Genomic DNA, 23,981 nt, shown 5'->3' on the forward strand with positions numbered 1-23,981 from the left:
ATATGCAAAGCTATGTAAAGCTTTTGACACCTCTGCATAACCATGCTACATGTATGTGTGCATGTCTGGAGTTGAGCATTCATTTGCGTCATTGATCAAAGGACCATTCTTGAAGTAAAGGATTACATCCTCCTCACTTTGCCTATACCTTAGAGGACATTCCACCTCGTTCTCCTTCCCACATTTCCTCTGCATTGTTCTTACTGCACAAGGGACAATGTACAGGGATAAAGAAAGAGATTAGCCTAAAGCTATTTGGTTGGAGAAGAAAAGACAAGAGCACATGGACAGGCATGAACTGTCGATGGACTTAAGCCTGAAATTGGATCCTGCAGATGTGCCGTGTAGTATTCATGCATTATTTCCCAATAGTATTGAGTTCATCGGAATGGACTCGTGGTCATTCACCATCCAGTATCCAGTTTGGGGTCTTGCTCTGCTAGATGAGCAGTTTTGTTTTTTTTCAGATCATGAGCTGCAGCCCTACCACATCAAATAATCTAGTATCTAGTAGTTTTAAATGGAGAGAATGTTCTAAAATAATGTATTCCTTTCAGAAAGTGCTACTGATATTTGCACATATATTATGCTACTATTTACACAGGATTTGTCCTTATTTACTAAAGTATCCCACCAAAATACCACAGTGCTGGAAGCATGGAAGAGAAGCGGCACATACATTATGTATTTTAAGGCATTCCTGTTTAGAGGTGAAAAACACAAGAGGAGGGCACGGAAGTTTATACGAATATCCTCTGCACCTGATTTATCATTACCAACTGATCACTGAAGAGGAAAAGGGGAAGAGAAAACTCTCTGTTGAGATCTGGGGAAAGCATAAGTAAAATCAGCTGCATTATCAAAGAGATACAGAAGAAGAGAAACTGAAGCTTGGTAAGACAGCAGACAAAAGACCTCATCAGTGAGAGGCATCGTAAGGGAGCTGTGAGTCCCCATGTCCCCATCCCTTAACAAGCAAAGTGAAACAATTTGCTCTATATGAAAAGCAAAATAATATTATTTGAGTCTATTACTGCTTTAACCAATCACATACTCGTATTATTATGCTTATTTGTTCGCTAAGTGTTTGATCAGTTTATTGGGCTGTACCACATTTGATCGACGAGAGGGGTGATTTGGCTATTTTCTCGTGCATTATTTGTTTCAGTCGTACCAGTAATACATAAATATTCAACAACTTCACATTAAATACTGGCTGTATGTTAATACTTGTAAATGTATTGGGGATAAGTCTTAGGTGCATCCACCTGTAACTGTAAGCAATGAGTTTGACCCACTCTGGGCTGCTATAGAAATATGGCGATGCAACATGGCGGACTCCTTGGAAGTGGACCCATTTGTCAATATTGTCATTCTAAGGTAATAAAAACACAATTCTTATTTTCAGATGATTGTACGCTGATAAAAACATACTTATAAATAGTACCTACCATATCCCTAAATATATCACTTACACACTGGACCTTTAAATACTGATTTTTTTGTGCATTTTTAAATAGGTTTAGTAAATGTCCTATATATATTTTAGACTTTGACATAACAACAACTGCTTATGGAAAATGTTTAATGTGTTGTTTTTATGATAAATGAAAATCATTTTTGTGCATAAACACACAACAATCAGTCTTCACTCCATTTAAACCCTGTCTACAATAATCTGTGGACACGTTTCAGTCAAGCAATACAGAAAAGCAGAAACATAATGCACTTAGCAGCCATTAATACATTCACTATTTTAACACAGTCGCTTCTACCAAACACAGGCAGGTGGAATTGTAGCAGCCATGTCAATGTCAATTGAGCCCTGGGAGACTTGCAATATAAGAAATCTAATTCTGCTCAAAACCAATAAAACCACATCAGCATCAAAGAGTTGCCTCCCCTCTCCATTCTGAAATAGACAAAGGCAATATCTGAAGCAATAAAAGCGTTGCACAATCTGAGAACCATTAATAAATTGTTCTCTGACACTAGAACCCTCAGGAGGAGAGGATCACCTGTTGAGATGCAGATCTATATGTGTTCCTATTGAGGGTCACAGGAAAGCAGGGCATACTGTTCACTCTGTAAGTTGAAAAGCTTGCCCCGGATCCTTATTCATGAGAAATCTTGACACAATTGTACAGCACTATAAAGCAGATGCATCAAAGCCCACAATACATGATCTTTCACATACCACTGAATAAATTTACAATTTTTTAAAAATAATTGGAGGAAAAACTATCTGGTATGAACAGAATATTGATGCAGGCTAAACATACAGTATGAGGGGAGCTATAATGGCAGCCACAAATCTAACAGAATTTGATTGTCGGAAAATGGTTCAACTTAAAGGGAGTCATGCATTACAAAACTGTGAAAGTAACATTAAACGTGCTGGGTAATTGTGTGCCATTACTCACCACCAGTGAGAAAACATATGCTTGTGCATGTTTTGTGTTTCCACATTAAAAACTTTCCAATGAGCACACAAAGTGTCTTTTCCTGGAAAGGTCACAACAAAAAAACTACTTGCAGGTCAAATACATTTGCATTTTAAGTATTCCACTGAATGCTACCTGAGCACAAAAGCAGAAAAGCGTTTAATTTAACTGAGCATTAGAAAATCACATTGTGCTTCTAATTGTTGTCACCAACTATTCCCCAGGCCCAAAGTGTATAATTTGGAAGTGACAGGGTTAGCTCTTCTAAATTTCAGTTACAGCAGCACATGTGTCAGTTTGGACCACATGGGCCAGCCTTTGTTCTCCACATGCATTAGTGAGCCCTAGCCTCCCATAACCCTTGTCACCACTTCTCTGGTTTTCCTTCCATGGATAACTTTTGATAGGATCTAATTGGTGCATAATGTAGGGACAAAGGCATTGTATTTGGGCTTTTAACTAATCATAGGTGCATTTTGGAACATGAATGAAAACCAATCAGAGTGTCATGTCCCACTCCCTTTAAAAGCCAGGTACTTGCAGCAGGCACACTGCTATTTGAATGTTGGATTTGGAAAGTTGGAGACATCTGTGATATGAGACTAATATTTTCTCCCTTATGATGGAAAGACCTTCACCCATAGACTCACTTCTCTAACACTATAGGCTACCAGTTCCTGCCTAGATTTTCTACTTGGGTGCTTACCTGAGAGGATAGAGCTGAACAGAGGTTATTGATGAAATGTCATGAGAAGAGTACGAGTAAGTCTTTAGAAGATACGCTGGCATTCTCACAGCACTGTGCGCTTGCTAACTTTGGGGATTTAAATCTAAACATGACATACAGTATCTCTCTGAATACTAATGTGATCAGTGACATTCAGCCAATTTTCCAGTTGCGGCATGTAAGACTGCAGGCTGGTTAGTATGCTGTAAGAGGAGGCCAGCAGACAAGTAATGTCTCACGACTGACTTGAAGTGACAGGGGGAAACACTATGTGAGCACGATGGCATGGATGATGTTTACATTCATACTTTCGTTATTGTTGGTTTTATTTTTCCGTGTGGCAACAGTGGATCCTGCAAGGAATGACCATGATTCGGATGGTTTGACTTGCACTCAACCATACGAAGAAATACAGATATCCTGCTTATTCACATAGGAACAATTTGAATATTTTATGCACAGACATAGAATTCCCACAGTTTTACTTCATGCTCAGAGAAGCAGAGGACTGTTTCGAAACATGCAAGATTCCCTCTGCTTTAATCAACAAGAATAAACCAAATTTCACAAATGAATAGTTCAATAATTCTGAACAGATAACAAATCATTTCACACTGAGTTACTTCTTTATAGGGACTCTACTTTGACTAAGAAAGGCAAAAAATAAGTTGTAGTACAAGTCATCAGCAAGTAATGTGACTGTCTGAGAGGATAATAAGCAGCTCGAGCACCATCATTTATAATGCTGCACCTCCATGTTATGAAAATAACCTTGTGCGCAATATAACCGGGCTCCATCTCTGCTTCATGCATTTGTTCTTCACCTTCACAACTCATTCAATTAAATCTTCACATTTTAGAGAGATGTGTCATCAAAGCCACTCAACGCTGCGATTTCAGATAAAGTGGCTAATGTTTCTTTTACTATTTCTTCACCACAAGAAGGAAGGAGGTGTCCAGGGCGAGGGTGCGCGAGAATGCATATAGCGACTGACGAATGAGTACCAGAACTGGAGCTGGGAGAAAAGAAAAAAAGATGACCGATCAAGAGGCAGACCGAACAATCTGGGACTGACTTTTAGTCGCTGGTGAAAGCTATGTGAAACGTCTGAAAGCAGGGCTTCTTGCTGTCGCTGCAAACTAAGAGCACTTATAGCAACAAATACCAATTCTCAAATAATGTTGCTTTAAGTAAAGCCTTGTAAGATTGGATTTATTCCAGTTCTTTGAGGAACACAAAAAAAACTCAATGTTTGGCTTGAAAACTGTAAATATTCTGTTCACAACACAGGATAACTGACAGCAGGAGTGTGTCTGTATGTTCTATTAACATTCTATTAATGTCCATACAATACTACAAACATTATTGTAATAGTTTATTTGCTGCTTTCAAATATTTAGATTTTAAGTACATATCTAGGTCTATATAAAAAAAAAAAAACATACAGAAGTCTTGCTAAGTTTTCATGATAGGTACTGTCGACCCCTCAGGATGCTCATTCACCTCACACACAATGTGCATCTGGCAGCAGCATGACATCTGAACTCATGGACCATACGGACAAATACCTACAGCTCTACCATAGCTTCTTCAGACCTGTTATCAACCTCTGAGCACAGAGTGCCGATAATCACCAAAGAAGCCTTTGGAGATGATGTGGGCTGAATTCTGTGAAATATAACACCTTAAGAAAATCCCACACATATGGTATAATTATATAAAAAGCCTCTGTGCGTTACACAGACCATTTGTTTTGTCTCATGCACATGAATTACATTATTAAAAAAATCTCAGTGTCACGCATACAGGCGGGCAGTCAACCAGCAGGAGAACGACATGCATTCGAGAAAGTTTTGGGCTGAGTCACCTTGTTTGAAGTAAATGTGCTGTTATGTTCAGATTCCTCATCTATTCTTCAACAGATCAATGAGCCAGACCAAAGTTAACTGTATTTTTACTGGCAGTTACCAGACGTAACTGAGCCAACGTCCATGTTGCTCCAGTCTCAACTGGCAACAATTGCTTTGTTTTTGGCTGAGAAAGCACTCTATCACCTGCTGTTTTATTTTTAGATCCAATACTTAAGACTGATTTGTCTCTGCGACAGTAACAGCAATCTATGAAGGGATTACAATTGTTAGATTGTTAGAGTCTAACCTTTGATTAAAATATTAAATCACATGTATGTACATAATGAAAAGTAGTTCGAGCAGTAATGCAATCATGTTCCACATTTATTCATCAACTAAAATTATTTCTATAGACACTGGGTTTGACTGAGTACTTCCTCGGAGGAGGATGTGACTGTTATGTACATAGCTTCCTACAGAAGCCTCATGGGGACGGCAAGGTAAACATTTTTTTTTTTAAACTGATCGTGGGCTTCATGAGCAGACAGAGTTTGCTCAGTCATGGAGACAGCAGTCGTTATGATCTGCTCATAAATGCCTACTTTTTATTGAGTGAAACTACATGCTTGTGTCAACTAAACCATTTCTGTGACAACTGTGCTTTCATATATCCTCGAAAAGAAATGTGGCTGGAAAGCTTAAACGAAAAACAAACCAAAAAAGTAAATGCACTTTGTGATAGAGACTGTTCACACAAATCACATTTGTGTTTTGGCTTCAATCTAGAGGAGTATATTTTCCTGAGATCTGTATAATGCACATTTATGCGTCATGCGGACTCAGGCTATACAGCCACAACATCAAGAATCATGCATGCATGACCCCTTACATAAGGATAATAATTCATTTAGAGTCTTCATTTACGCTCGACCTGTGACTTTATTCATTTAACTGTTTGCGACACAGATGAGGAAACTGCTTATTTTCATGATCACGTGGCAGGGAAACTCTTCAGTATGTGTTGTATTCAAGCTCTGATGGGCAATAAACACACAGCGGTGACATCCCACTGTTTTTGTCGGTTTGTTTCTCAATGCATATTAAACATAAAAATTGAACAAACTTATTTCCTGCAGTTATTTTGTGGGTGGAGTGATGCTGTGCCAAATCCTGGAGGAGACATCATTTCTCTCTGAGGGTGGTATTACATCTAAATGAAGCAAATATGCATTTTTCTTACTTACTTTAATATAGAGTATGCAAATATTCGGAGACACGAAGCGTTTACTACTGTGAGATAATTGGTAAAATGAACCACGAACTATGGAATTTGCATTTTCCGGAGATTAAATTTCTGGAGGCATGTTTTGCGTCTGCTGAGAAATATAAATGATCACTGATTTTTATGCAGAATACAAGCATACTGCTATTTCTTCCAACCATCAGAACAGGAAACACCTCCAGCGATACAACTCATTTATACTGGCAACTACTTTCTGAAGGAAACGTAAAATTGGCCGGATTACGTTGGCTGGCAACAGTTTGTTCCAATACAGCAGGTAGTGTGACGTTATAACGCAGCAGTGAAAACTTGTCAGCCAATGAAAATGGTTTGCACATGATTGTAATAGGTAAAAAGAAAACAGCTGGAGTGCTTTCATAAACTGTTTGTGAAGGAATTACTGTTGTATTTTATTGAGTGAGCCCTGAAAAATGTTCCCGGATAGTAACTTAAAGAAACAGAGGATTGGGCTTAAATATCAGCCATTAACGTCATTCACAGTAACTGCTTTTTCAAACACTTCTGTCCAAGAATAAACTGCACCACTGCATAAAAACATGCCAAGAGAGGTGAGGCTGGAAAGACAGAAAGAAGGAAGATGCATAAAAAAAGAAGAAATAATCAAAAGTTGTTATTCTTTGCCTGAGCAGCTGAGAGACGTTCTGTTGTGGGACAGGATGACGTGATTTTCTGCTGTGACAATGACTGTATGGCATGCCTGTGTTAGTGTGTGCGTGCGCGCACTCGTGTGTGTGTCCATCTGTATCTGAAACTGTGTGCGTGTTTGCATGCACAAACCCGACGGTTTAGGACGTGTGTGTGTTAGTGAGGCAGCAGATGTAAAGCATGGAGGACAGCATGGCAACTGAATCACACGAGATTCAAAAACCCTGACACGTGGGCATCATGGAACACCCACAGAGCCTCTACTAGAAGTATTGTGCAGGACCTGAGCATGGCTGTCCAGCAGGGAAATATGTGTTTTGTGGCAGAGGTAACACACATAATGTGTGAAACATACCAACTGTGCAAATATATATAAATCATTAGTAAAGAGTATTTTCATACAGTGTAGGAAGTGCATCACACCGGCTTTTTCTCTGAAATGAGTCGTGACCAATAAACTGCAATGCGTCTTTGGCTTTTTGTCCATATGCACAATACCAGGGACCATCTGCTGGCTGTCCTCTGTCTTTTAAGATTTTTACCTACAGCAACTGATGGCTCGTAATGATGACACTTAAACTAATTCATACATATATAGAAAGAAATGCCATCAAAGATAAACAATTTCATTTTATATATTGCATTATATATTGCAAATAAACTCACATACAACATCTTCAACTAGTGACGAGCAATCAGAATTTTGATTTCTAATTGACGGAAATGTCGTTAGAGTAATCTACCCTGTCGGCACTTATACTTATAAGATTCATCTTGTTCTTAAACATTTTGGCAAAATCAAGTTCTTGTAAATATATACTACAAAGGAGGGCAGTATGTATAATATCTAAGTCCTCTTTTATGGTGACGGGAAGTTGAAGTACTTCTAAGCTTTGTAAAACTGTGGAAGTCTCCTGGTTCAATCATCAGAAAAACTTGGACCCGTTTGTCTAATTTTTGTTTTTATTATATACATTTATTAATTTTTGATGCTGTATTGTCTCTGTAGTGTTTGAGATTTGTTTTTTTTTCATTGGCTCTATTACTGAATGTGTCATTTTCATTTCACTTCATGCTGAGTTAAAAAAAAAGTATCTGTAACAGTTACCGTCAAGATGGTGAGTTCATTTTCCTGATTGTTTCAGTCTCTTTATTCAGCAGAATAAACAGTAGGTCTATGGGTAATAGTAGAAACTGCTAATAATGAGCGTTCTTGGCTAGCTATTACAAACCGCACATATGTGGTGAGATGCTTCACAGAAAAGAAGGTCCAATATGAATTACATTTTCCATACCTAATGCACAGACAGGTTGGGATGGATGGATGAATAGAAAAAAGCCAAAAAGGTACAAAAGGTGTTTTTTTCTCTGACAACAGATGAATAATAATAATAGGTTACAATAACAAATGCTTTTATTTTGAAATAGAAATGTGTCATGTGGTCTTCTCTTAGTGTAACGTTTAGACGTTAAGTTGCTAAAAAAAGGAATCTATTGGTTGCTAGGTAACGAAGCAGTCGTGATCGTCGTGTTTTTTTTTTTTTTAGAAGCTTCAACAATTTAAACAACAAAAGGTGCACCGTGGCAGCCGAATGGCTCCAGTGCAGGTTAACTTTTGTCATAACACTACTGTCTGCCTTGTTCACTGTCCAAGTATCCAAAAAGACAGGAAAGCTAGGGGTCATGGTCCCTCTGTTGGAGATTCTCTTTTACCACTTCACTTTTATATTCTGGGTCAACATGGCATACTGTTTTGTTCACAACAACAAAGAATCTAATTTGCCAAAAAGAGAAAAAATAGAGAGTTTTCGCAGAGTTAAAATAACTAAAATTCATGGTAATAACAGTAACAGTCACACTGCTGAATTATTCAGAAGACAGTGACCAGAAAAGAAACCTCTGATTTACAGTTGGGAAAAATACTCAGAGCTGCTCCTCCAACTTCAAACCTGTAGAAGAGCTTCCAAAGGACGGCCTCACACTGTGGATCAGGGTCAACTTCATCTCATCATTAAATAAATGATGTTCCTTTTTTTGGTCTTTCTGAAGTTTTACAGAGCTCTACTGTGTTTGTAAGGAGATTTGAGACCAAGGTAAAAGATTGCCAGATCGTGATTGTGTGGTTTTGTATGTGTGTATGTCTGTAACGGCTATGCTGTGCACACTGACAAAGAGAAGGGAATTAGGAAGGAAGAAATACAAGGGCAGGAAAGTGGATGAACTGGTGAACTCTGCACCCTCTAGACTTGTTTTTCAAAAGATGTGCGGGGTGATCGGTTAGATCACCAGCGAGAAGTATGTTACGATAACTGATTTTGTTAAAACTGGATCATATTTTATGGAGAAAATGTTTTTGGTTTTTTCCTCTGATGTCCTCCAGCTGCTCCACATCAACTATAGCCAACTATAGCCGCTGCTAACTAACATTAGCTCAGTTTGTTAGCCAGGCTGCCTGGACTGTAAGCTCAGAGCAGAGGGTTTGCACCACAGGCATTCAGAACAGAACAGGAAGAGGAGGTTTTCAGGCCCACGGGGCAGGCGAATGCTGGCAGGGAGCAAAACTAGTGTGGTGCCAGAACTAGACCCAAGTGAGCAGGCAATGTAACTGGGTTTAACAGTCTCTATGAACATAATGGCAGAGGTTAAGAGAAGATTAATGGGGGAAAAGAGAAAAGGGAGAGAGTGGCCAAGAAAGAAGCCAACGAACAAGAGTAAATCTGGGACTGACTTTTAGTCATTGGAGAGAGCTTCATGAGATAAAAGGCTGAAAGACAGATGCTGAGATGATCACAAGCCTGGTCAGAACATTCTCCTATTAAAAATAGTATAAAGGGAGAACCTTTATGTGTCCATCTGCTGGGGTAGAATACAAGCCAGGCTGGACTGCTGGAGGGGGTACAGAAAAAGAACTGCTCGGATCATCTCCAGAGGCTACAGCCCACCATCATACCTCCCATTTCTTCAGAGCAGAAGGGAAGAGGCAGCCATTCAGCTGGTCAAAGGGATGACACATGCACTACATCCACTCCATGATTTGTTCCCACAGACAAGAGCCAAGAGACTTTTATTCTGTGTGAGTGGGAATGCAAATTAACCCAAACTCAGAACTCTCCTCTTTGCATATCCACTCAAACCGCTCAGGGATTTTTCTTCCTCTGGTACTGACATGGCTGAATACTTGAATTTGTCCAATATAAAAGCTTTGTGCAGGAGCACGCTTGCCACTTGGCGCAGACAAACCTCAGTGGGACATCAGTGAGTGTCGAGGAGTGCTGTCTATAATCTGAATTTAACAAACACAAAATTGCATGAGTTGGCCACTTCCAGTATATCTAGTATACAGTACTGCAGACACTTTCATACAAATTAGAGCCAAAGTGGAGCAATCGTTCAAAAAACGAAACCGGATATTCACCAGTCTCACATTTGTGCATTCTGCTATGCCACCAGTTACTAATAACACAGACTCTCTACAGGATTATCTGTGCCAAACATATAATATGTAGGGAACAGCATGAGTTTCTTATTAAAATAAACTACTAGAAAAGCACATTATGCCAACAAGAGGCTCTCAATTGGAGAGACTCTGCTCATTTGTGTCTGTAATTCATAGTATTCATGCTGAGTGGCGAAGTCAACAAAAAATATATTTCAGAAAGATATGCTTCTTACAGAATTGTGTGGGGAGGGGCAGCAAACGTTTGACAAACACCCCTGTCTGCTCTCTGTCTTTGTTTGATTTCATTTGAATGTAGAAAACCATCAGCATAGCCTGGGGTGTAATTAAAAAGCCATTATAAAGAGATAAGTGAGATCATGGCCGATTGAGATTAAATCTATCTTTTCTGCCCATCTCTTCCTCAAGGAAGCGTGGACGTTATCGACTCACTTATCTGTGCCTCTGATTATCAACAGACTCACTATGAGGAATCGTAATTAAAAGTTTCAACGGATTAAAAAGGAAAAAAAAGACAGTTTTGTAACGGTTAGTTACGAATACTGGCATGCAAGAGGTGAGAAGTTATCATTTACTAAAGGACTCTAAAATCTAATTAATGAGGATCTCATTTAAAAGACAGAGGGGCAGATCTACTGTATATCTTGAAAACAAATAATAATCGTGTTGTGTATGAAAATAATGTGAGTGTATTGCAAACTATGTACACACATAGTTTATTAAAGTTAATTAAAAAGAGATTAATTAAGATGATTAAAAACAACACTAAAGTTACCTGTAGACATTACACTTCTTTTGGTTCTTACAGGGCAGTACTGTACCTTATACTTATTAAGAAGTTCATTGGCCCATAGCTTTAATATGAATAAGCCTTGCCCGCAATAATAACTTAGTTAATGTTTTGACAGTTCTTGGTGGAGTGCCGTCTGCTTATCTTCACTTGCAGCAATAATTCTATGTGAACTTTTTGTGACTGTGCCTATTCGTGACTCTCCTTGTGCAATCACAAGAGATTTAAATATTTATTTAAAGCAGCACTGAACAATATTTTTATAGTAACAATAGATCATCTGCTTAGGACAGTTTGTCATGCAGTTATCGTGCTTTTGTTCCATTCTGATACGATCACGATACTTGAGGTTACTTTGACTGTATATCATAGGTCATATTTCCAAAAACAATACGTATCACGTCATTAAGTGTTTCTGAGGTTTACTTTAGCAGCACAAGTTTTATCCTTTGAGAAGGAGGTGAATGTGGAGTGTGGAAGCCTTTGGGTGTCAGGCTGAGGTAATATGTGAAGTCAGAATTAATTAGTCAATTTCCTCAGAGTAGTATATGTCACGCACACATGTTGGTTTTTGTTAAGCATGTAAAATGTTTATATAATCTAATCGATATAATAATCAATTCAAGAATTAAAAACAAGATCGATGTGATTTTCTTCGCCAAGCCTAGCCTAGCTCTCTGGCCACCCTAGCCTTTTAGTGTCTTTTAGCTCATTGTTTTGTTTTGATAGCCAACCACTTTGCTGATTTGGTTCAAGATGTTTTCAGCAAAAAAAAAAGGTAAAGCCACTGTAAACTAAGAACTAAAGCATAGAAAGTTAGCAACAAGCTGGTGAACCTAATGGAACATTTAACAAATATGAGAAATAGAAAGGTGGAGACCAAAACAGAACTGAAAGAAGAGTGGATATGGGACTGCATGGCCATAAACACAGCTCCATATGAATGCTAATATTGCTCTGTGTTTATATACATACATTATATATCAATAGGCAATCATTTGTTAACATACTTATACTATATCATTTGTATGTATCTAATGTTTTGTTTGTTGTTGTGCTGGGCTAAAAAGAAGGTTTGAAGAAGCGTGTTATTTAAAACCTAATGAATGTTCCACTCTATACGTCTATAAACTTGTAATATGCTAAAACATTCATGCAGCTCTTAAAAGAAGACTTCTAGAAGAGATGCATGATAACATTTACAGCCTTAAAAAGCAGGCATCATTCTGAAACCTCACACTTCTGTGTCAGTTTATATTTGCTACTGACTTTTCACTCTGAGACACATGGTAAATATTGGCTGTGAACTGCTTCCCCCTCAGGTAATCAAAGAATGTAATTGTAAGAGTCAGATAGCAGCGTTTAGGGGATGTATTTTATATTACAGTACACTTTAGACATGATAAGGCCAAGAAGTCCTTAAGGGGAACACTTTATCTCAAACTTCTATGGATTAATGTGGCATCTGGATGTGTCAGGCTTTGGAGTCTGTGGAGAAAACAGTTAAAGTTAAAGAAACCTGACTCACCCCCGCTGCGAAGCCTAGACTTCCATCCAAGATGCGCTTCTAAAAAAGGGCAGATCAGACAAGACAGATTGGAAACATCAACTACTGTTGACACAACCAGCAGAAATGCAACATGCCCTGAGGGTCAGAAGTTCAAAGATAACAAAAATGCACAATCTACGTGCAAAAGCATAGACAGGTTTCATGTGTTGGACTGTAACATACATGTCAGCAGTTCTGCTTTAAAGGCTCAGCTCTCTCATCTGAACGGCTAAAAACACTGAGAATGTATTGTACATAAATAACATTAGTTTATGTGTAGTACATTTATTTATAACCCCAACCACTGTTGTACGGTTTCTAATCAATTTTCTACACAGGAGGCGTTTCAGCCACATTTTTCATCGTCTGTCTCTGGCATGTCTGACCAGCTGCCACACAAACAGCCAAACCTTACAGGTGCGTTCAGGTCTCTTTTATGCATGTAACTACAGTGATTGTATGTTGAGCTCTGAACGCTGCCAGAATGCAGCTGACCTACACTTAAAAAAATGTGTCTGAACACATCCCGTGTAGGAACAGATGGAGCTTTTATTCGGATTTTGGGAAATAAGCTCATTTGCTTACTTGCCAAGAGTGAGATGAGAAGATCGATATCACTCTTAAAGCTTAACTTGGCATGAAAATTGGAAGCCAGGGGGGGAAAAAAGCTAGCATGGCTCTGTCAAGAGGTTACAAAATCCGCCTACCAGCACCTCTAGAACTCACTAATTAATGTGATAGATCTCATTTGTTCAAAAAGTTACATTTTTCCCTAAAAATCAGCAAAGGTTTTGTTCAAGCAGATGAAACAAATAAGAAACAACATTTTAATTGAATTTGTTTTGCTTTTGGACAGAGCTATACAATAGTGGGACTTGTAATCTTCTCATCTAAATACTGCCAAGAAAGTAGCTAAGCAAATTTCCAGTACCATTCATTTGCAACAAAGTGTAAAGTGTTTACTGAAGCTCGGCGTGTTTGTGGGCGCTGCGTTCGGACAGTACCTGTCGGCTGGAGAAGACAAACACGAGGGCTGCTCCGGCAGCAGTCAGGCCCCAGGTGAACAGAGTCCCCAGCAGGGCCTGGGTCATAGGACTGTAGCCTTCCAGCATGGTGCCACACCTGGACAGACGACACACATACAGTCAAACATAACCCATGGCACAGTCACATTATACCGGAGGATGTGGCAGCTTATGCCCTGTTCTTAGCTTTCTGCAAAGACTTTGAGGGAAAGAGGAGTGCTGCTTTTAAATACTCCCATAAAACAAAATATTATCTCCGTCTAGGAGCCGACAGGAATTCACATGTGAAAGCAACATGAGGGTAACACTTAAAAAGCTTATATCTTTGATGCCAAAGTATAAACGCGGATGACAGGAGAGCAAACACCAGATGCAAAGCCAGAGGTGCGTACGCTGACTCATCATCAGTCAACTTGTGTCCCTTTGAGGCCCCACAAAGACACACACCCGCTGTGTTTGTTTCAGTACACAACAGGAGCAAAAGTCAAATCCTGTTTGCTCGGCAGTTTGATATCCTGGAATGGTTCATTTGTGCTGCTAAACCTGTCGGGGTTGGCCCATCACCCCTCAATTAGCAGATAATACACTACGCTTATTATTCATGTTCCTCGGTACGTAGCTGTGAATGCTGGAACGGTCACTTAAAACACTTTTAGTATGATTCATATCGTAATAATAGAAACATTACGATTACGAGAGCCAAAAATGGCTCAACAGCTATCGGGAGTTTGAAGCCCAAAAATATTTTCAGCATTTTATCATATTGTCAAAAATATAAATCGTTCCTAATAATCTCATAATGCTTCCAAAGCAGTCGCTATGATTCATTGGAATCTTACTGGAAAATACCAAAACTTGGCACAACAACAGAAAAGTTTTGAAGTTAACAAATGGACAGCATTATGTCTGTATATGGTAATATCTACCTGAACATTACATTAGCGGTTCATGGTCATACCAGACTAAGTAAGGACTGTATCGAAATAAGCGGGGTTATATTTAGAGCTTATGAGTTTGTTTTTCCTTCTGTCAACAGTACATAGTCTCACTTTAAAGTAGCTTTAACTGGCCACATTCATTTGCAATAAATGGCGAAAATAAATGAGTGTGTTCACCGGCGGAAGCTGCAGGAAAAATGTAAATTACATTCTCATGAAATAAATATGCACTGGGAATATTTACCATCTGCTTTTATAGTGCACTGGCGACTGACAGCTCCATGTGGTAAATGACTTACAGATACTGATATCATGTCATGAATGTGGATTCACTTTTGAACGTGTGTTAGAGTTAAACGCATATTTAAAATGCAAATATGAGTGTTTAACTTCACACACACAGCCTGTATGCACAGGTCGTGTTGCAGCTTTAATGTGTCTGCATTAACACTGTGAATGAGAGCCAGCCGGCTCACTTTAAAACGCTTCTTCGAGTCGTATTATTAAAACAACGCAGTTATATTTCACTCAAACTCTGTTTGTACGATTATGAAACATCATGCATTAATTCGGCAGCGTTTGGTTATATCGTTAGTTTAAGTTATCGCTCATTTTCGGTGTTAACATCAGCTTTACTCACTTCTTTCCAGTGGCACCTCGACTCCTGTGTATTTACTTCCTACTTCCCGGTAAACGTGTCTATGACGATCGGAGTCCCCGCCTCTCCTCGCAGCCTATTGGTCAATCACTTTGACAGCGGCAGCAGTGAGGGCTGCTTCATTCATTCATTCATTCATTACAGAACATTATGAAAACCGCCGCAGAGGAGTTTGGGAAGATAAGAAAGCACTTTTATCATACATACTTTCATACTGGACAATATTACAGTGCGGGAACATTCGCTGTCTCATCTGGGACTCTTTTATCTGAAATGAGATTTTCTTTTTAGATCCTATTGGATCTAATAACAATATACAGGGTAAATGATGGCAAACAAATGCAGCAAAGTGCCAGAGGCACTTACATAAATGCATGCACCGCTCTCACACGGGTCTCCGAGGAGAGTGGTGTGTGTATGTGCGAATAGAAAACGTGGTAAATAAATAAGCAAGAAATAATGTGAGTAAACAAGTAAGGAAGAATCTGGACCAACTATGGTGTAAAAATAACACAGTAATAAATCATATTATTGAAATGTATCACAGGGGGAAACTTTCCTGCATTCAGTTCATACGTACATGTTGTGTGGTTTCACTTATGTGACAGTTTGAATGCTGGCCTTCCACTTCTAATAGAGTATTTTTATGGTTAAATAAGACTACTAGTTTTGGGGGGATGCATATGTGTGTGTATGTGTGGACTTTGTTTTGACAAGGAACAGATTCTGAGGATTTTCTGGGAAATTTTCTCTTCCCAGTGGAAGTTTCCAGGATTGCTGCACTCTAATCAGGAATTCCTAGGCATGTTGACCTTTGACCCACAGACGAATCACCAGTAAATCATTCAACTTTTCGACTAAGCACCAAAATTCTCCAACACTTTCCTGTAAAGTACTATAGCAATAACTTTGTAACACTGATGGTTTTATGAACTAATATTGGTAACATGATCACAACTCATCATCCAAGCACTGAGAAACAATGAAATTAAACGTTGTGTTGAGTGTTTTTTTTGGCCCACATTACCATTGTGACAAATTAGAAGATCCTGTTGTGAGTAGAAATGCAGAATACATGAATAACAACGACAACTACACCCTGTTATTAATACACTGCTGCCCATAAAGTTGGACTAATTTTGTTTTCAGACACATTCGTCTTTTTACTCCTATTTATACACATCACGTTAATTGTGGTGTAATTTTCACTGTGATATGTTTGGAAGAGATTGATCAATAAAGTTTTGAGAAGATGCACTATCTATCAAGACACATACATTTTTCACATTTGGAAAATCATATTCATGAGTTAAAATGCAACACATCCTCTGTATCCATTGCAGGATAATAATATTAAAATTAAAATAAAACAAAATGTATATTAATATTTCAGAGGGTAAACTGCCATGTCTGCCTTTTCTTCAATGGATTTTTGCCTCTGCAGGATTATTTAGTGTCTTTGCATAATGGCGGCTGAAGAAAGAATCCCTCACTCTTTGATTCTGAGGAGCTGACATGAAATACTGATGTTTACCTCTGATGTGTTAGACCCCTGCCGTTTTATGCTAATAAAACTTCAAAATACAGGCATTGGAAATATTCCGACGTGACACCATGCTGCATATTTGTGGGCAGTTTTGCATCATAATGACAGTAATACGGCACCAAAGAAAAAAAACACCAAGAGTGGTACATTGCCTCGAGCTTTTATCTTTTTACAATTACAGTTTATTAAGTTCTGAATGTTTTTTTTTCAATTAGGTGCCTTGCTCAAAAATAAATGCTGACATTACCAGTCATTAGGGAGCACAACAGTTAATAAGCCGGCCTGGATGTAATAAATCCATCCACTGGTGCATGTACATTATAAAACACAGATGTTACAGTGCAGCTTGGATTGATGTTCTCCCAACATTCCTTTAAATATTTTACATTTCTGTGTTGTAATTGCAGGGGGCTCCATTTGCATTACTGCTGAGTGACTCTGGGCTACAGTCAGTGTTGCTGGGAAACAAACAGGAGATGAAAATAAGCCAATGCCCAGAAACAATAAACAAGATAATTAGACATGTGGAGTTTCCAGATTTCTTCTCCGGCTTCCTCTCACTTCCAAGTATGCTGAAAATGTTTGGTACAGCATGCCATTCCATATGTAACATCTTTTACTGAAAATGCCTTCTTATGAAACAATTTTGTCAAAGCTACAATAACACTCTGATTCACATTCTGCTGGAATAATTATATTTTTGCACGCAAGCTGCAGATGGACTGATTAAGGTTTTTTTTATTCAGGCTAGCAGCATAGTTTTATGGATGGCAAAGCTGGTCTGTCTTTTGCTCTACTACTGTGGTCCAGACTGAAATATCTCAAATAATAATGGGATGGGTTGGTATGAAATTTGCTCAAAGCACTTCTGTCAAACATTTTTACATTTTCATTTAGTCATTTAGCCTGGATCTAAAGTGACTTAAAAAAGGGACAGTTGTATGGGGGGATAGACAGTTAGTGGTAGTGCTAGGAGAAGAGGTGTTATCTGAAGACCTGTGTCTTCAAGAGTTTTTTGAAGGAAGAGAGGGACGCCCTGCTCTGGCAGGAATGGGTAACCCATTCATCAATGGGGAACAACAAGAAAAGCTTGGATTGGCTATAGACTTCATACCTCTGCCGCTCATGTGATCTCTATAAAACAAAAATAATCTAGAAATATAACGTGAATTCTAGAAGGGACTATAGAGTCAAAGCTGCAGTTGTCTGACAGTATAAGTAAGAATCTTTTCTGTCAACTCTGAACGATCATCAGAAACAGAGTATTTCTTTTCTTTTCTTTTTTTTTCTTGAGCATTGAGTGAAAGATGTCATCCGTTTGTTTCCATATGACTCGTTCTTTTGCTGTAGACAGCCCTGCAGCACGTGGATATGGACGCCAGCATGTTTGTCTGGACACTGCAGTGAAATACTGCCTGTGAAATATGAAGCTGTCAAACGTCTCCAAATTTAGCACCACGAAACAAAGTGTTTCCAGTGATGTTTTTACAGGGGGCTGGAGTTGGGGTGGAGAGGTTGGCTTCTTCGTATGAAGTGCTACTCTCCAGGGGGAAGTTAAGCCACTACCTAATCAGGAGTTTAGACTACAAAGGCATTTTTTCTAGGTAACTGGAACCAGTTAAAAGCCAGAGTGAAGCTATGTCTTGAGAAATCTCTGAGGAAATCTGTGGCATCTGATGAATGAGCTCTCAGATAAGGCGTGAAGTGTCTTTGAAATTAGATAAAATGATTGGATAAAGGTTAAAGTTATAGTCTTGTTTGAGCTGTGCTTGCCGTGTCGATGGTGGGTGACTGAACACACAGGAGGTTTTCTGGGGGATGTTCCTGGGGTATTTGAGCTATGCGTATCAGAGTGGCAACAGGACGGGGGTCATTGCTCATCCAGAGTCTTTAATCTTCACCAACACACGCCCCTCTTTCCAATCTACTCATCCCTTTCGCTGTTCCTTTCGACTATATCCTTCCTCACTGCTTTCTCTTTCCCCTCTTTCACCTCCTATAGAGATAGGGTAAGAAAAACAAAGTGGAAGGGGTGGAGGACGATGGAAGGAGTTGAAGGAGCAAAAACAGCATCTCATGTCAAATGTCAAAAAACAAAAGCCCTGAAATAACAGACAGCGGACTTCACTTTCCTGGTGACAGATTTACTCTGTCTGGGTTGTAAAAGTGGGTGGCCCAAGCGACGAGATTGTGTTATTATCTGTGTGTGTGTGTGTGTGTGTGTGTGTGTGTGTTTGTTTAGGTTTAGTTGTGTGTGTGTGTGTGTGTGTGTGTGTGTTTGTTTAGGTTTAGTTATATGACCTCCACTGACAGAATGGATGTGCAGAGGGAGGGGAGTTGAAGTAAACAGAAGGGGAGGAAGGGAAGGGAGAGAAAGAAAGATTGGAGAGAAAAAGTTATGAAAACAAAAGTATTGTAGCAGATGGGGCCAGGATTTACCTTGGAAACAGTATTACGGCAGTGGAACTGGGAGCACTGAGGAGGGGCGTGAGCCAAGCTGGAGTTTATCACAATCTCTGGAGAGTGATGAACAAGAGGGGTTGGCGGGGGGGTGGAGGGGTCCACACACACACACACACAGCAGCAGCAGGCACACTCCACACACTGTGGGTGGAAGAGATATAAAAGGGCTCCCAGGGAGAAAGAGCGGTCAGGCAAGCGTCCGAGCGGCCGTCCTGCTCATTTCTACTGCTGCGCGTCACTGAGTGTTTACGCGAATGTGTGTGTGTGTGTGTGTGTATATAAGTGAGAAAGTGCACATGGGTATGGAGAGAAGCGTGCTGTCTACACCACAAAGGAATAAAGTCTGACAGGTTGCATTTTTTTTTTCAAAAGATAAAAGGAAGCAACGATTTACTGGATGGGGGCAGTTGAAGAGTTACTGAAGCCTGGCTGTTCTTGAACCTGAAAATAGTGTTTGATTTTCAGGTTTTTTCGGTTGAGTTGTTTACTCCTCTCTCTCCCTGGGTATTGTGAGTGAGTACTTTTTACGTCCACCACAGGGAGTCAAGAAGTGACTCCTGAGCAGAGGAATCTGAACAGAAGCTGCGATTTCCAGACTGTGGTTTGTTTTTTTTTACTCTTTTTTTTTGTCATTTGATGTTCTGAGGCAGAATGGACACCTCACTTTTATCAGATGTAGACTACAATCAGACTTTTGCAGATGAGCACTTTTACTTTGCGGACAGTATTGATGGCTTTGGCATCACCATGGCTATACTCTACTTGGTGGTATGCATTCTGGGATTAGCCGGGAACATCCTCGTCATCGTTGCCACTCTAAAATTGGACAAAATGTCATCTTCCACAACAGTGTACATATTCAATCTGGCACTGGCCGATGGACTCTTCATGGTTGGTCTTCCCTTCATCGCCAGCCAGAACTTCCAGAATCATTGGGTGTTTGGCGACATTGCGTGCAAAGTGGTCATGGTGTTGGACGGCATCAACCAGTTCACCAGTGTTTTCTGCCTGACTGTGATGAGCATCGACCGTTACATGGCGCTGGCCGACCCGCTACGGTTCGCCCGTTGGAGAACGCCACGATGCGCCAAGATTGTTTCGGCATTCTTGTGGTTGTTCTCGCTCCTCACCATTCTTCCCATGGCACTTCACTTCTCAGCTGATCAAGGCCTGTGTATACCAGACCTTGTTTCGGATACCTGGTGGCTAGGCGTCTTGTCTTACACTTTCGTCATGGGCTTCGCTTTGCCATTCATGGTCATGATGGGTTCCTACACAGCGCTGCTGCTCACCCTGAGGTCCCAGCGGCTCAGAGCAATGACACCGAACCAAGAGAGCCAAAGGCTGGAGCAACAGGTCACCAAAATGGTGGTAGCAGTGGTTGTAGTGTTTGGGATGTGCTGGCTGCCATTTTACACCTTCAACTTCTGCTCTCTGTATCAGTCTGGCCTGGTCCAGAACTTTGCCAGAGCTTTTGAGTTTGTGGTGCTGCTGTCGTACTCGTGGAGCTGCGCTAACCCCATCCTCTACGCCTGCCTCTCAGACACCTTTAGGAAACACTTCCGCACCCTCCTCTGCTCTGCTGCAAAGACATCTCCCAGCATGCAATGCAACACTGAACGGTATGACTTAAATGACACAACTGTGCGGGATGTGACCCTTCTGGCATAAGAAAGGACCAAAAACTGACTCACCACATCACGCCATTTCCTGTCCTGATGCACTGCATGATACTTCTTTAATATTATTTACTCATTTGATGGTTTGTATGATATTGTTTGATATGTGATGAATTCTCACTTTGTTTTTAATATCTCCACTTAACTTAGAATGTGTTGAAGGTACAGTTGCCTACGAGAATAACTTTGCTTCCCAGGTGGTCAGATTTGCTGTCATTCTGACTATTTATTGAACGTTTACAAGGCTGTCACTGTCAGTCAATCAATATCTCAAACACTATGGTTTATAGAGAGTGGGGTTTTCAACGTACTTGTGTTGATCATATGTGTCACAGTGTTTGTACAGACTGAATCTTCCTGCCCATCTTCAACTCTTTCTTTCCTGTAGAAATAAACAGTTTTTACTTACTTACTATTTCTCAGGAGGACTTTCTTTAATGGGATGAAAAAAGGCAAAAAGGAAGGAAAATGCCTATCAAAAAGCACGATTCAATTTGACCTTCCACAACACTCTCTTGATCCGATAAATCACCTGTCTTGATAGATTTCATTCAGACAGAGTTGTGGGTGGGTCTATGCCCTGTTGTATAATTTGTCTTGTAAGAACTCGACCTGCTGAGGCGACCCGCTCTCCTGAATCTCCTGTTATGGTGCACTTCACCAGAACTAATGAAATGAGGCACAAAAGGGATGAAGTGCAGACAGGTTGAGTGTAAACAGAATAACATGGGTCACATGCCTGTGGCCAAACACCAGTACAAAGACCCCCACTCCCACAGCTGGATTAAGTCCTAGTGGCTTTAAGTGTAAACGTGTCAGATGTGTGTTTGTCCCTGGGTGGACATTTGCGTGCACCTGTACACAAGCATGTAGGGAACCTTGTGTGCCACGGGCTTATTCTGCTTAATCCTGACTTACTTAAGAGGATTCCCAAAAGAAACACATTTGTTTACTGAGTTAGTTCCTACAACGTGAGTGGCCAAAAACCAAAAACAGTACTTGTCTTGTGTTACAGTAAGTGTCTTCAAAATGGATTCTGGCACTTCATTTCAGTTTTGTTCTTAGCTGAAAAACTATGTCTACAATTGAGAAAAAGGTGTCTTGGGTTTGCTTTAATGAAAATGCAGTTTGATGTAAAGTCACACATAGGCATGGAATCCGACCAATCCAATTTCAAATAATTTTCATGTAATGAGTTTAAGACCCTGTCCTCCTAAAATGTACATGTACACTGGGTCATTGGATTTAAAACAGTGGGGAAGAAAACATAAACCCACCCCAAAATAGGTGCATACATGATATTTTCCCAATCAACAAACAAAGACATTTTTGCACACATATGCAGGGGAAAAAAATAAATAGAAGACAGGCGGCTCATGTGCAAACACTCCTGCCAAAAGTGGATTATTAGAGCAGATGTTGGCTGTCAAAGTAAATATGTGTGAATGAAAAAATTATGCGTTATTTGTTTAGAAACAGAATGTGTACCAGAGATATGAAATTTTAAACCTGTTATTCATGTAATCCATTCACAGCACATGTAAACACAAAAACAAGTTTTGTAAAGCCAGTGCTGTCGTGAGGTTTATTGAGGCTGTCAATCATTGGACTGGGACTTCACTTATACTGATCACATCATATAGTTAATCTACATATGAGCATTTGTCAGATGATTTTGCTATACTGATTGTAAATAAATATATATATTGCTTGTGTTTGACTCGTATTTCCTATGATTATATAAAGAACGAACCATATCCATGTCAGATACCTTCGTATGTTTTTACCAGTCATATAGTCAGCAATCCAGTTTCTCACAAAGGTGTTAATTACATTGATTCAAAACTGTACTTACTTAGTTGTGTTTAAACATTTCTATTTATTGTACTTCATATTTCTATTCTAAGCATAGAGGGAGATATTGTACTTTTTATTCCATTACATTTTTTGGGCAAACATAGTTACTTGTTACTTTTTTAAATTAAGATTCGACCTAAAATCATACAGTGATGTAAAGTAACTATATCAGTGCATTTACTTTATTTTAAGGTTGTTGTTTCCATATGCTACTTTATGTTGTATTACATTTCAGAAAGTAGCCATTCTATATGATAATTTTGTTACTTTTGATTTCTTAATAAACTTTTAGATTTTTACTTAAGTAAAACTGGATTTAAAATAGTGGGCAAAAACACATAAACACACCACCAAATAGGTCCAATCATAGTATTTGTTCAATGAACAAACAAGAGATGCATTAACATAAATCAAGTACTGTATTCAACAGCTTAATTTTGAGTCTGTTATTCCCATTTTGTGCTACTTTATACTGTAATACATTTCAGAGAGCAATACTACTACTTTGATCTAATAGAAAATTTTACATAGAAATCAAGATCATCTCATAAAATGATGATGGCACATTCATCATCATTTTATGAGATGATTACGTGTTAATGCATCAATAATAATCTTAACACATAACACTCTGGAAGTGACAATTGTGACTGACACTAATGGTATATTTTGTTAATACTCATTTGAACTTTGAATGCAAGACATTTGCATTTTTTCTTTTACAGTGGGGTACTGCTACTTTTACTTATATACAATGTATTCAGAAAATACAATCGTTACAAATTGTTAAATGAGAGATTTCCTCACAAAACAATTGTGTCTTCTGTGACTACTTATCTCTCTTCAGATGTGTATGAGAGATTTACCTTCTGAACTTACAAGATGGTCTTTCCTAGCCACTTAATCATGTCATGACCCCTCCCAGATTTATCTTGTGACTCTGGAAATACCGAAATTCTCTGGAGAATTTCAAAGACACCAAGATGAACAAGCAGAGTGTCTTTTTGACCGTCTGCTTTGAAACTTTCCCCCAGAGCGCATTCTGTGAA

The 23,981-nt window shown here is 39.3% G+C and overlaps 2 protein-coding genes across 3 annotated transcripts in view; one reads left to right on the forward strand and one right to left on the reverse strand.

The window, feature by feature from the left end:
* slc39a11 (solute carrier family 39, member 11) overlaps nt 1-15,482 on the reverse strand; it is a 110,738-nt gene extending 95,256 nt beyond the window's left edge. For both annotated transcript variants that reach the window (XM_019255553.2, XM_019255552.2), the window contains exons 1-3: nt 15,370-15,482; nt 13,771-13,888; nt 12,746-12,784 (exon numbers count right to left, since the gene is read on the reverse strand). In XM_019255553.2, coding sequence (XP_019111098.2) covers nt 12,746-12,784; nt 13,771-13,878 — 147 coding nt within the window. In that variant the 5' untranslated portion in view covers nt 13,879-13,888; nt 15,370-15,482. The remainder of the gene's footprint in view (nt 1-12,745; nt 12,785-13,770; nt 13,889-15,369) is intronic.
* Nucleotides 15,483-19,369: 3,887 nt separating this feature from the next.
* LOC104929306 (somatostatin receptor type 2) lies at nt 19,370-22,790 on the forward strand. Its single transcript, XM_019255506.2, has one exon. It carries the CDS (start codon nt 20,048-20,050, stop codon nt 21,065-21,067), a length of 1,020 nt encoding a protein of 339 aa, XP_019111051.2. The 5' UTR covers nt 19,370-20,047; the 3' UTR covers nt 21,068-22,790.
* The last annotated feature ends 1,191 nt before the right edge of the window (nt 22,791-23,981 follow it).

Source organism: Larimichthys crocea, chromosome XVI (assembly GCF_000972845.2).
Source record: "Larimichthys crocea isolate SSNF chromosome XVI, L_crocea_2.0, whole genome shotgun sequence".
NCBI lineage: Eukaryota > Metazoa > Chordata > Actinopteri > Sciaenidae > Larimichthys > Larimichthys crocea.